This window comes from Morone saxatilis, unplaced genomic scaffold, assembly GCF_004916995.1.
Source record: "Morone saxatilis isolate NCDOM2014 unplaced genomic scaffold, NCSU_SB_2.0 Contig16, whole genome shotgun sequence".
Classification (NCBI taxonomy): Eukaryota; Metazoa; Chordata; class Actinopteri; family Moronidae; genus Morone; species Morone saxatilis.
The window spans coordinates 23,896,343-23,909,054 of NW_023339718.1; the positions used below are offsets into that span (position 1 = coordinate 23,896,343).

Consider the following 12,712-nt stretch of genomic DNA (forward strand, 5'->3'; position numbering starts at 1 on the left):
ACTCTATATTTTCATCACAAACATAACGTACAGTGTAGCCAGCCATTTACGTTAAAGCCGACATGGCGGGCAACACAAAACACATTAAAATAAATAGAAATGGCCCCTAGCTTTCTGGTTTAGAAGAGCAAACTCAAGGTTTGAATGGGAGCATGTACTCCAGCTTGCTATTTCCTGGTTGCTTCCTGTGTTTTTTCATGTCTCCCTGGTTTTGAACGGAGCTGACACCGCTCGTCCAATGATATTAGTCCACATGCAGCGCAGGGAAGAGGGGCAGCAGTGAGGCACTTTGATAAAAGCAGACTGTCAGCACCGTGTGGAGCAACAGAGAGCTGCGCCACGGTGAGGCACGGCACGGCACGGCTACACAGCAGAAGACTGGACCGGGTGAATGCAGTTCTTAACACAGGACACTGCTGCAGACACTTTTCCACCATTTTCGGAGATAGGAGGACGCTCACAGTAATCTTCATCCACACAGAGAGGAGGAATTTGGCTCCACACAACATTTTCTTCCGTAATTCGCGGGAAGAAAATCTTAACTAGGGGCCAGGGGGACACGTTAGACCGCGGTCAATAGCTGTCGATAGCTACCCGAGTGTTAATGCTCAGCTCTCAGTTCAGCAAACTCCTCATACCTTTGAAAGTATCGGCAGTTTTTAAAGAGCCACAAGGTACCATACGGCAGTATTTCGTGTAAAGCTGTGTTGGAAGGAGCCGTCTGTCCGCCATGGAAAACGCTCACACGAAGAGTGTGGAAGAAGTTTACAGTTATTTCTGCGTCAATGAAAGCACAGGACTTTCCCTGGACGAGGTGAAACGTCAGAAGGAGAAATGGGGCCTAAACGGTACGACAATTTACACTGTAGACCACCACAAACACCGCCGCTGTCCGTGAGATACGGTTAAAAAAATGTCTTGTCATTATTACATGTGCCCTGTGCGCACAGTGTTCAGGATGTGGGGTAAAAGTCATCCACCCGGCCGGCCGGTATCACCCGGCTCCGTGGAGCGATTTGGCTGACGTCATCACCGGTGACCTCGAGGGTTTCCCATCTCTCACATAGTAACAAATTAATCATTACATAGAGAGACATTGTTACATTGTGGAACATGGAGACTTTGTTACGTATGGTGACATTTACTGGGCATTGTATCACGGTTACACTGTTGACTGTGATAACACGGTTAAACATAAGCTCATGGTGACAATGCTGATTGTTTTGTAAAATATGGTGACATTGTTGAACACAGTAACCTTGTCGGATGATCTCAAAGCAAAACTGCAACACATCGGCCCCATGAGCCCGGAGATCCGGCTGGCATTTGACGCTGTTACCCTTCAGAGTTAATCTCTCTTGTCCCAGGCTTAAACAGCTGTTTTATATTAATATCACCTGGGAGGTCATGAAGGGTGTACTTCCCTCCCCTTAAATCACTTTGACCTTCACATTGCTTAGAGTTTTCCTATTGTGTAGTAAAGATGAAGGGAGTAAACTTGTATGCCATTGTTACAAGTGTAAAACTGATATATAAATACAGAGGGGGGGTTAAATATGGCTATACGATTCTTTCCTGTTTAAAAGTAAAACAAGTCCATACCCTCACTTCATCATTCAGTATCAGGATGTGAGTCAAAACCATTATCCAATCATCTAAAAGTGAAGTCAAACTGGGAATGTGGTGGTTTTGAAACCAACTTGTGTCTGAGATTTCGCCCCCTCATACAACATACTAACCTCTTGTTCCAGGAGTCAGTTCCCCATCAAGAAACAGGAACTGACAGGCATATCTCCAGCTGGCAGACATCAAAAATATGTATATTTATACACTGCTTATCTTCCTTTTCTTTTCTTTTTTTCACTGTTTCCTCTGCACTCCCCGGACTGACTGCCACATCTCTCCACACACAGAGTTACCAGCAGAGGAAGGTAATGACTACTGTCACTGATATTGTTACTGTCATATTCATAACACATTTCTGTGATGGATAATTGTTTTAAACCAACTTTTCTTGCTGCAGGGAAATCTTTGTGGGAGCTTGTCCTTGAACAATTTGAAGATCTTCTTGTTCGAATTCTGCTGCTGGCTGCATGCATTTCTTTTGTAAGTATATGTCACTAGATTTTCTTGCGCTGTTTGATAAAGCCTGTATTTTACACACTGTGGACTTTATGTTCCTTCATTTCTAACTTGAATTCATCTTTTTCCAGTGTCTCCTGTACTTGTGATATTGTGTGTTCAACTTAACATTCCCACCATCTCTTACACTCTAAATTGTCCAGTAAACAAGACAGATAATCAAAAGAGTGAAAGGAATATCAGTACAGGGCATTGCATCCTACAAACAGCTTTCCACCTCTGGCTGAAAGAGTGTTAGTGAAGTCAAAATTGCAGATGGGATTATTATTAAGCCCTGTGTGTTGAATGGCAGGGGGACAGTTTATGCAGCGCATGGTGCTGAAGTGTTAACGTCTTCAGTTTGTGTTACCCGGCCGGGGTTACACTCGCATATTAGAGAACTAAACAGCTGAGAAGGCTAGCGGCCCGTCTGAGGAATGGTGACAACAGCAGTAGCAGCATTGAGTTGCTATCACCATGTGCCAAGTAAGACATTTGAGTCGTCAAGCACGGTTGCTGTGTAATGACTTACCATGGTCCTCCCTCGGGAATCCGACTTTGAGTGCTAGACAGATAAATGTTTAATAATGGACTGCCATTATGTGCCTGCATCATCAGCGCGTGTTCGAGGCCATAGCTCAATCACATGAACATCTTGTTGTTGTGTTGTCATGTGGAAAGACATGGCTTCATGTACAACCGCGTTTTTATTTGTGCAATATTTGTATCACCAGATTTATGTGAAAAGCGCACATTTTTTTGGAAATGTAACTGCCAATTCGAGATCAAATTAAATTGATTATTGGCATTGTATGATGCATGATTCAATTGTGCAATTTGACTTTTTTTCACATTCTGTGAAACGTCTGCACAGTAGACAGTAGAACAGATGGCTGAAGAACATTTTGATAAGCGAGGCCCCCCTGTGTGTGTGTGTGTGGGGGTCGGTATGTAGTGTGCAGTGTCCAGTCAGGTGATACAGAGGTGTCAGTGGCTGCTGTCTGACAGGGGAACAGAGCACCACTCAAGACCAAATTTGGACCCTCACCCCTCAGTGGGAGGGCTCTCATCGGACAAACGCACATGCCCTTCTTAACACACAATCACTCCGTACTTGAATATAACTTAAAACGGTTGGCTAACTGCTGAAGTACTTTCTTAAAACTAAGTCTTTAAACTAGTACAGCTTTTCATTAGTTCTGTTTGCATAATTTAGTATGGTATTGAGAGATATTAAGGATTTACTCCTTTTTAAAAATGCATTACATTTAATGAGGTTAAGTGCTATAAATGTGTTTTATCCTTTGCATGTTTGTGTATAATTTAAGACTGAAACAATTAGTTGATTAGTCCTCATCAAGTAGAAATGTGACTAATTCTCTTCCAGCTTCCTCCAGTGTGTTGTCAGGTTTATATTATAGTAAACTGAATATCTTTGCGCCTCGGTCAGCCAAAATAAGTCATTAACAGCGTCACCTTTAGCTCTGTGACTGACATTTTCACTATTTTCTGACAAGTATAAACGACTAATTGATTATTTAAAAAAAATTAATTGCCAGATGAATCGATAATGAAAATGATTAGTTGGTTGCAGCCATAGTGTATATATATAAATTTCTTGCTTTAGGCTAGGCCAAGTAATGTAAATCTCTTGGTCGTGTTAGGACACACAGTAAAGAGTTATTGAGCCCTGTGCTTCCGTATTGACACGGCTATTAAGAGTTACGCTTGCCATTTAAGTAATGCCATTTGCAAATGTCTCTGGCATCTACCACAGTTAGATGCTTCCTTTTACTAAGGTTGAGTGCTTTATTATATTATGAGACATTAACTAATTGCTTGTGGCACACAGGGTAATTTTAGGTTAATTTCCTCTGGAACAACACGCTAAATGAGACTCCAGGTCAAAATATTGTAATTTTATCAGAGTTTTGTACAGTGGTCTTCTTGATGATGTTTATTTTTTAATCAATTGCTCATGAAGAAGCTTGCATTCCTACACAGAATGAGTTGTGCAGTGCTGGCGGTTAAAAAAATCAATTACAAATATCCACAGGAGAATAACAACAGTTGCCCCAATTGAATAAATGCACTGCTAGTAGTAGACAGAAGTTCAGAACATTGAAACTTTTAAATTTCCAAAGTTTGATTTAAGCACAGGTACGTGTTGAGTCCAGGTATGATAGGTGATAGATGATGGTGATCGATCTCTGGCTTTGATGTCAATCTTCTGGCAGTTGACAAACAGCTGAACCTTCGTATTATAGGAATGAAATACTGCTGTCACAAAAGCTCTCTCTTCAGGCTTGTTCTATGAAATAGAAACTTACTTGTTTCTTGTACTGTTTTCAGGTCCTGGCCTGGTTTGAGGAGGGAGAAGAAACTATCACCGCCTTTGTGGAGCCTTTTGTAATTTTACTCATTCTTATAGCCAATGCCATCGTCGGCGTGTGGCAGGTGAGAAACTTCTCCTTTGTGTCTGGGGTATAGGTCTTAGAGTTATTAGATTTTTATTGTTTTGATTGTCCAGATTTAATGTATTTTTATATTAAAGAAATCACATTTCAGAAGAATAATGAATTTTCTGTAAAATAGTTGTACATATTACCTGCTTTTCTACATGCATTGAAACCTAGCTTTGTTGATTTCACCAGTACGAGTACATATTTAAGGATAACCTCTTGAGATAATAAGCTGGCATTTAAACATGTGAAATCCATTTTAATACCTTTTTAAAATCAATGCATTACCTTAAGTAAGCATGGTGTTGACAGCTACCTCACTAAATCCAATGCAATCCGGTACCTTCTAATGTCTTATAATGAATATCCTACCTTCATCAAGTTGATCATGCACCTAATGCACTCTAATCTATTGCAACATTATTGTGAACAGCAGCGTCCAAAAAGTTGAATCAGCACCTCTCTGACGCAATTTCAACAGAAATGATTTAGATTGCGTAAGAGTTAAATTTAGTCACAGTCAGTGTGAACAGACTATGCCAAACCTGCTTTCTAACCTGAATTTAACATATCATCCCTGTTGAAGCCTGCTGTAAGGTTTAAGTTTTAACAAATGTTCCTACTTGACTTGCACTGTAGATCAATACTGTGTGCTGGAAGTTACTTTTGTCTCAAAGAAGGCTTCCTATTGAAAAGTAGCAGTCTGTTAGTTGTCATCAGCAGTCGGTCTGTATGACGCTTATATATGAGGCTGGCGTTATTTATTTAAAAAATGTGTGGGCAGTCCACTGAGTGATGTGTTTTTCTTGCTGATGAAGATGCTGGTGAAGGATAAAATTGGAAAATGTCAAGAGGCAGAAAATGATGTGATTTATATTCGCATTTCCATACACTGAACAGCTAAATGTCCCCAACCAAAACCCAATCAAATAGACCTAGCTTAGAATAGTAGCTGCCTCTTCAAAAGGAAATGCTCTCATACCATTTAGACAGGCATGTATTAGTTTATGTGATATTATCAGTTCATCTCAGAGCAAATCAAAAATCTTTGGCAATCAATCAATTTCCTCCCCACCAGGAACGCAATGCTGAAGATGCCATTGAGGCACTTAAGGAGTATGAGCCTGAGATGGGGAAAGTGTACCGGCAGGACAGGAAAACTGTGCAGAGGATCAAGGCCAGAGACATTGTGCCTGGGGACATCGTGGAGGTTGCTGGTAGGTTGACCTGCTCTTGACATTGTGCATGTTTAAACAGACATGACTTTGTTGCTGTTGTTGTAACCTTATTCTGTTGTTACACTGTTGTATGTGTTAGAGTTAGATGTTGGTTTGATTTGTAGCTTAAAGGAAACATCTAGACGTCACATGAACCTTGAAATACACAGAAAAGTGGCAATTTAATGCCACTGCAGCTACTATCAAGTGAAGAGTGTATTTTCCATGTGCTGCTTCTTCTTTGGAGCTTTAAGAAGAGATCTCCATGTGATAGTTTGCCGCTGTTTGGCTGTGCCTCAGGTAAAGCCTACTGTGGGCAGATCAAATGAGTCCAGGTATGCTCACGGATCACGTTTAGCACAAGCTGGAATTGAAACCTCCCCCATCCCCATGTGCCACTGCAGAGGTGACTCACCCTGCAAGAGTGATGTATTTTGAGATGTTCTTATTAACCCATTGTCTCAAAGGGCTAGGCGCAAATGCTATTAAGGCCCCCATTGCTCTCTGTGTGTGTGTATTTGTCCACACACATTAAATTTGAGCTCACTCTGGGAACATGCTGCTCGTCCCAGCCCAACAGTTTCCCCTCAATGCAGCATGTGAACTGGAGTGCTGGAGTGTTTCATGCTGCTGAGGCCCAGTCAGCCCTATTTCAGCAGCCAAAATCCTCAGGATGTAAAGCTTTGAATTTTAGAGAGCTGTTTGCCCCACGGCATACACACATATATACAATTTTGCAGAGGGATGAACAGAGGCGGAGATGTGATGAGGAATGAAACACTAGCGTTATCTTGATACTCTGTTTAACCCTAAGCCACCAAAATGACGCATATTTTTTCTGTGCATAGTGGTGGGTTTTATTTTTGGCTGTCATAGGCCGGTTAGATTATGGAATGCTGTATTTATAGAGGCGGTGACAGTCGTGGAAATGACAGGTGTCTGGTCCCACCCCATGCATGGCCCTCCCATCCTGCTCAGGGGAACATTGCTACAGTGGATGACGTGGGACAGTGTTCAGCAGGACTCCTGAGTAACCTTGACAAGGACAAATGGGGAAAAGAGTACAGGGAGTTAAAATGTCTAATAAAATGTTTTGACTGTTATACTATACATAATTTGTTTTTGGTTGACGGCGCTAATCATGAAATTGAAAGGAAACTTTGGTTACGTGCCGCGAGCAAAGTGGTGTGTAGAAAGCTTAATTATTTGGCAGATGCGCTTTCCTCTTGCACATTGGAGACCTAGTTATTTGAAAACCCCTGAAGAAGGTTGCTGGAGGCTTTGCTGTCAGCAGCTTGAGGCTTACTCAAAAATGCAGCCCAGCAGGCAGTAAAAGCGGATGTTTTATCCCGCAGTCAGAAGACATTCATCAGCTCAACTTGCTTCCCAAATCCTCCTTATATCTTTTACAATGGTTCCTCTCAGGCTCCCTTCTTTTGTATGAATAATATTTTCCTGAAGCTGCAAAGTGACCCCTGCCATGCAGAGGAGGAGTAAGATGACGCAGATGCTGGCCGGCTGGCTGCTGAGCCGAGGTAGAGGACACTGAGAGGAGTCCTCTGTGGCTGCCTCAGCCGTGAGAAGAATAGCCTGCAGCCAATCTGTGCTGCCCTCCGTCAGGGTGTTGCTGTGGGTTTGAAGGCTGCCTCCTACTCACACCTCATCGCTTATCGGAATCACAATCGCATGCTCACTGAAATTTGTTTAATGTCATGGAAATAACGTTCTGTGTAATGCATTTCTTAAGACTTTTATCTAAACTAGATTATTTTATGCTTGGTTTCATCTTTGTAGTTCAGTGTCAAATCTGACCTTGAAGCAGTTGAAGGAACAAGGCCAGAGTCTCGTGCAGTCGTCAGGTTGATAGGACTTGTTCACAACAGTGTAGCTAAGCCAAATCATTCAGTGGTACATCAAAACTAGCCTATGACTTATTCCAGACATTATCTCACTGACAGATCAATGATTTTGCCTGAGTAACATAGATTATGAAATCATCCAATGGATATGATCAGTAATTATAAACCAGGTTTTTACTATAATCTACATTTGCACTAGTTTTAGGATGTGCTGGTGCCACCTGCCAAAATCCAATGAAGGATTACCTTTCCCTGCTTAACTAGCGCCTCAAATATGATGTTGGAGGATCACATGTGAAGTTCACGAGCTCCTTCCAGTGGATTTAAGTCCTTGTCATAACAGCACACACTGTATGCTGCAGCTACAGTTTGGTGTTGAGGGCTTGCAGATTTGGATGTTGGCCTTTCTCAGAGCAGCAGAACTCAACGTGTTTGTTTTCTGCTCCCTGTGAAGTTGCGGCGTCTGGTGGTAGGAACGGGGCTCGTGTGGGGGGCAGTATAGAGAGGAGGATCCCTCATCTGCTCCTATTGTGCTAGAGAGAGATGACCTTTTAGGGAAGCGCTTCATGGATAAACGTCCCACCCCACCATGCTCAATGCACAGCGACCCTACCCATCAGCACCCACACCCCCCACTAAGATTCCAGACACCATGGATAATATGTGGCATTTAATGTGGTCTGGCAAGCATCCGTTGTCACTGAGGGACTGTCTTTTGGCAAAGTTCCTGACTTGTCAGCAAGACTGAGAGAAATGGTCTCATCTTGCCGACCACTGAAGCAGGCTTTAGCAATGCAAAAATCTTGTTTGTTGTGAAGTCCTGCAGAAGGGCACAGGCATTTTTATTTAGACCAAACAACACGGGTTGAAGGTGCTAAATGGGGACATCTGCAGGCACACAGCCTGGTTGGAGAGAAGTATGCATGTTAGGTAGTGCATTAACTACATGTATAAACACATTGACCAAAATATCAGGTGTCACTGTTGTAATTTTCCATTATTAAAGCTGGTATTCAGTAAGTACCAAGTATTCAGCCCACTGCACTAGCCCAGCTAACTATGTCATACTGCACTGACTGCTGGGAATCCATGCTATGCTGTCTGGTTATAGATGGGATAGCGAGAGGTCAGACTTTAACCTCTGAAAGGCTTTAATGAGGGGCCGCTACCGAAAGTGTAGACCTTAAGACATGAAGAGAATGTACACTTCTGACCTGTGGTTAAAATATAAAATCCATACTTAAATTGTTCATTGTTTTCACATTAACATTGAATCTCTTACACGGCTGCAATGACAAGTTAGATATAATGCTTTATGGGATTTACATTACAGTACATTCAGTCTGCCAATAGTTTTTCCTCCTCCCTGCTTTCACAATATGTCTTTATCTGTACAGCATCAAATGCTCTCAAATCAAAGGTCCAAAGTTCAGATGCTTGTATTGTTGATTTGTTTGCAGCATGTATGTGTGGGCTGTGGTGAATACTCTTTTAAAATGTTGTGTGGTTCAGTGGTTGATCTTGATAATGATTTGCATTCAGAATTAACTGTGTCAGGCTTAACATGCATGTAATTTCTGCCAGGCTTCTACTAAACCCCCAGTTAATTTTGACAGGAGTTTTAGTGCTCCCAGTCCTGGGACAAGTTTTGTTACCATGGCAACAGAGACAGTTGCATGCTATGTGGAGGCCCAGCCTGCTGCCACTTGAGATTCATTATAGACTAGGGCAAAGCACAGATCTCAGGGTGACAGTGGAGAGATACTGCTTACATAACAGAGGTCATAGTTGAGGCTCAACTGACACGTGTTTGCATTTGTGATAACTTAACAGCAGGAAGTCACAAAACTAGTCAACTGTTGGTAAATATTGATTTGTCTCTTCTATCAGCCAACTGCTAACTAAACATTACATACTCTGCCCTTGTTTGCTGATAAAATGGTGAAACCTACTCGTAAAAATGGCCATGAGCTAACACCGTGGGAAAAAAGTGAGATTGCTGACCCGAATGGTTTGTGTGTCGTCCACATATTCATGCACAAAATGCAAATTGTAATACAGTTAAGAAAGTGTATGGTAGCATGCATATAAATGACACATTTGCAGAAACAAGAAGGTCAGTTTGATTTCCCTCCATTGATTGTGCTGAGTCATGGTAACATAGCATTTTTTTTGGTACACCTGGCTGCCAAAGGTTAGAAGAAAAAAGCCTAATTGAGCAGCGACGAAGCTGCTTCTGATACCATTTCCATTTGGATAAAGTATTTGCATGATTGTACACATGTAAATGTGGCTTGAGAGTTAATCAGTGGTGGGGCTGTGTTGGAAAGCTGCAGGATGCTTCACCTGTTGACTGTTTTAAAATGGCCCACTCAACATGACAGGAGGTCAGCCTTTTGTTCAGCTGCCATCAGCACATGTAGCCCCCTGGCTGGCCCAGAGGAAACCTGGCCTGCCGAACCACACGCTATCCCCTAACACACGGCGGAGGCAGGTGCCAGTCAAAGCTGGCAGCTTCGGGTCAGTTACTGCCTCGCCTGCTGTTGAAAGGTCTGTTTAAAAGGCACCTCGGGGAGTCATACTGGGTGCAATGCATCACCCCGTACACAGAGCTTTTGTCACTGTAAAATTTGTGGTCTGTATGACCTGTTGGCGAGCACAGAGGTGAAAATGTGGTCATGCATGAGGAGATTCTTGGACTGTTACCAAGTAGGATGTTGACACAGAGTGACAGATGATATACGCACACACTTCATCAGAGCAGGTCTGCAGTGTAACACATCCTTGGGACAATTCAGTGTTTTACAATGTCAACGAGTCTTCAACACTCAGGGATTTCTTTATGAGAACACCAGCAAGCAACATCGTTAGAAGCCTGTCCCCCTGGCCACGTTGCCTGGTTCAGCACTCTCTAAGAAGTTGTCAGTATTTTGTGAAAAGTAATGACTTAGCACAGGAAGTGTTACACAACCATATAGGATGTTATTGTAAAGGTTTTGGGCTTCTAAGAAAAACAATGTTTTTGTTTCTGTGGTACAGCTACAGGTAATCCTTTTCATTTCTAGCAGGGATGGGATAATTTCTCTTAAAAAGTTAAAAATATAGCTATAAAATGGTTTCCTCTATTCAATGTACAGCAAGATTATTGATCCATACCATCAAGAAGTCAACTGCAGTCTTAGTTTGTTTGTCTAATTGATCCCAGGCCTGCGTCATTCCATCTGTAGCAAGGTTGTGTGACCTTTCTAGAAGTGAGGCTTCCATTGCACCTGTCGTTCCAAGTTCAGATGTTTAAAGATGCAACTGAGCTCGACATTAGTCCTTCTCAGAAAAGCTGTCGCTGTCTGTCTCGTCTGGCCAATGCCTGCTGACAGATCAGAGTTCCTGGCACCACTGTCAGGGCATCTGAAGTTCAGGGTCATGTCTCATGGTGAGAAGTCAGTTACTCAATGCAGCATGAGTGTTGAAATGCACGTAAAAACAAGGCTGGACATAAAGTTGGAAATGTGTGAAAATGTGAACATCCACTTGCTAATGGAATAGTAAGGTGATGACTTGTGTCACAAATGTCTGGACTCTGAGGTGATGTAAAGGAGCCGGGGACACGTCTTCCTCAAATGGGAATCTGGACATTACCTTTGATCAAGTATTTGTTTGTTTTGAAGTTCTTTTCCTGTGTGAGTTTAAGTTTTCACTTCAACTTTGCCTTGATGTTTTGTTAGATTCTTAGATATTTGGCAGGCTTGTACGGGTGCCTGGATTCTAACTATATCGTGTTCTTGGTTGGAGTCTTTTGTAACAATCTGACACAATTTGCATTTTTAACTAAGTAGGCCTATATGTAGACTACGGCCACGGAACTGTGCCATAGCCTGAGCCATTTCCCCAGTTTCCATTGCCTTTATGTACCATTAGGAAGCTGAATTGGGTCACTGCAATTCCGATGTACCCAAATTGGCCTTTTCCTTTGAGACGGGCCTTTTATGGCTCACGGGTCCTTCATTTCCTCCTCTTTCTTTGGCTCGCCTTCTCTTTCCCTGCAGTGAAGGCAGCACTTCTCTACTGCTGTGTGGTACCACAACCACCCTGTAATGAGCTGTGCTTCATCAGTTTAGTTTACACTAATGCTGAGTTACTGCTTGTTAAAAACAGTCAACATCTCATCTGTTAAATGTTCATTACACACACACACACAAACAGCATTGTACAGTACCAGGAGTGCATGGGTAGCCTTTATGGTAATCAAACCTCCAATGTTAGTGAAGTGCTATTCATGTGGTATTAAAGACCATTTGGCCATCAAATATGATGCAACAATTGAGCTGTTTATTCTACTTGTTATTGAAATGAGCTTACAGCTGCAGACATGATTTTAAAATGATTTGAACTGTTTTGTTTTATTTTCAATATATTTTTGTGTGTTGATGTTTTGGCATTTATGTTTGTGTGTTTTCTCTAATTGTGTATCTGTTTGGTTATAGTTGGAGATAAGGTCCCTGCTGACATCCGTATCTGTTCAATCAAATCAACAACTCTGAGGGTAGACCAGTCCATTCTGACAGGTAAGACCTGTCCACTAACGATATCACAGCCATCCACTCCGTTTCCTGTGCAACTTTTTTTCAATTAGATTCTCAATTGTCCCCTTATAACTTTGGTGTTATTAAATTCATTGAACTACATCATGATTGGTTAGTTTACTTTTACTGTGACATATGTACAGCTTTATACACTAGAAAGAAATAAAATTCTGCACACTAACCTTTTTAGCACAGGCACAAGACCATTCACTGTACATATTTAAATCTTTGATTATATGCTCAGTATTCAGTGATAAATAGAAAGTCACATATGTTTAAAGCTTAGCTAAATACACCGATCAAGCTACTGCTGGTGTAAGCTACTGTAGCTCAGACTGCTGTGTTGTTGAGAGAGATGTAACATTATGACCACCTGGACCCTGTGTCATAATGTTATGCCACTCCCATACCAACAAACTGCCTCTGACACTGTGTGTTCTGACAACCTTTCTACAGAAGCAGCATAACTGTTT

General features: G+C 41.9%; 1 protein-coding gene across 2 annotated transcripts in view; it reads left to right on the forward strand.

Moving 5' to 3' along the window:
• Positions 1–306: 306 nt before the first annotated feature.
• The window catches only part of LOC118325795 (sarcoplasmic/endoplasmic reticulum calcium ATPase 2-like), a 23,204-nt gene continuing 10,798 nt past the window's right edge, over positions 307–12,712 (forward strand). Inside the window, exons 1-6 of one of the 2 annotated variants that reach the window (XM_035658620.1) lie at positions 307–848; positions 1,914–1,931; positions 2,024–2,106; positions 4,474–4,578; positions 5,662–5,800; positions 12,141–12,221. In XM_035658620.1, the coding sequence (XP_035514513.1) occupies positions 731–848; positions 1,914–1,931; positions 2,024–2,106; positions 4,474–4,578; positions 5,662–5,800; positions 12,141–12,221 (544 nt within the window). In that variant the 5' untranslated portion in view covers positions 307–730. The remainder of the gene's footprint in view (positions 849–1,913; positions 1,932–2,023; positions 2,107–4,473; positions 4,579–5,661; positions 5,801–12,140; positions 12,222–12,712) is intronic. The other variant, XM_035658622.1, reaches the window with a different exon arrangement.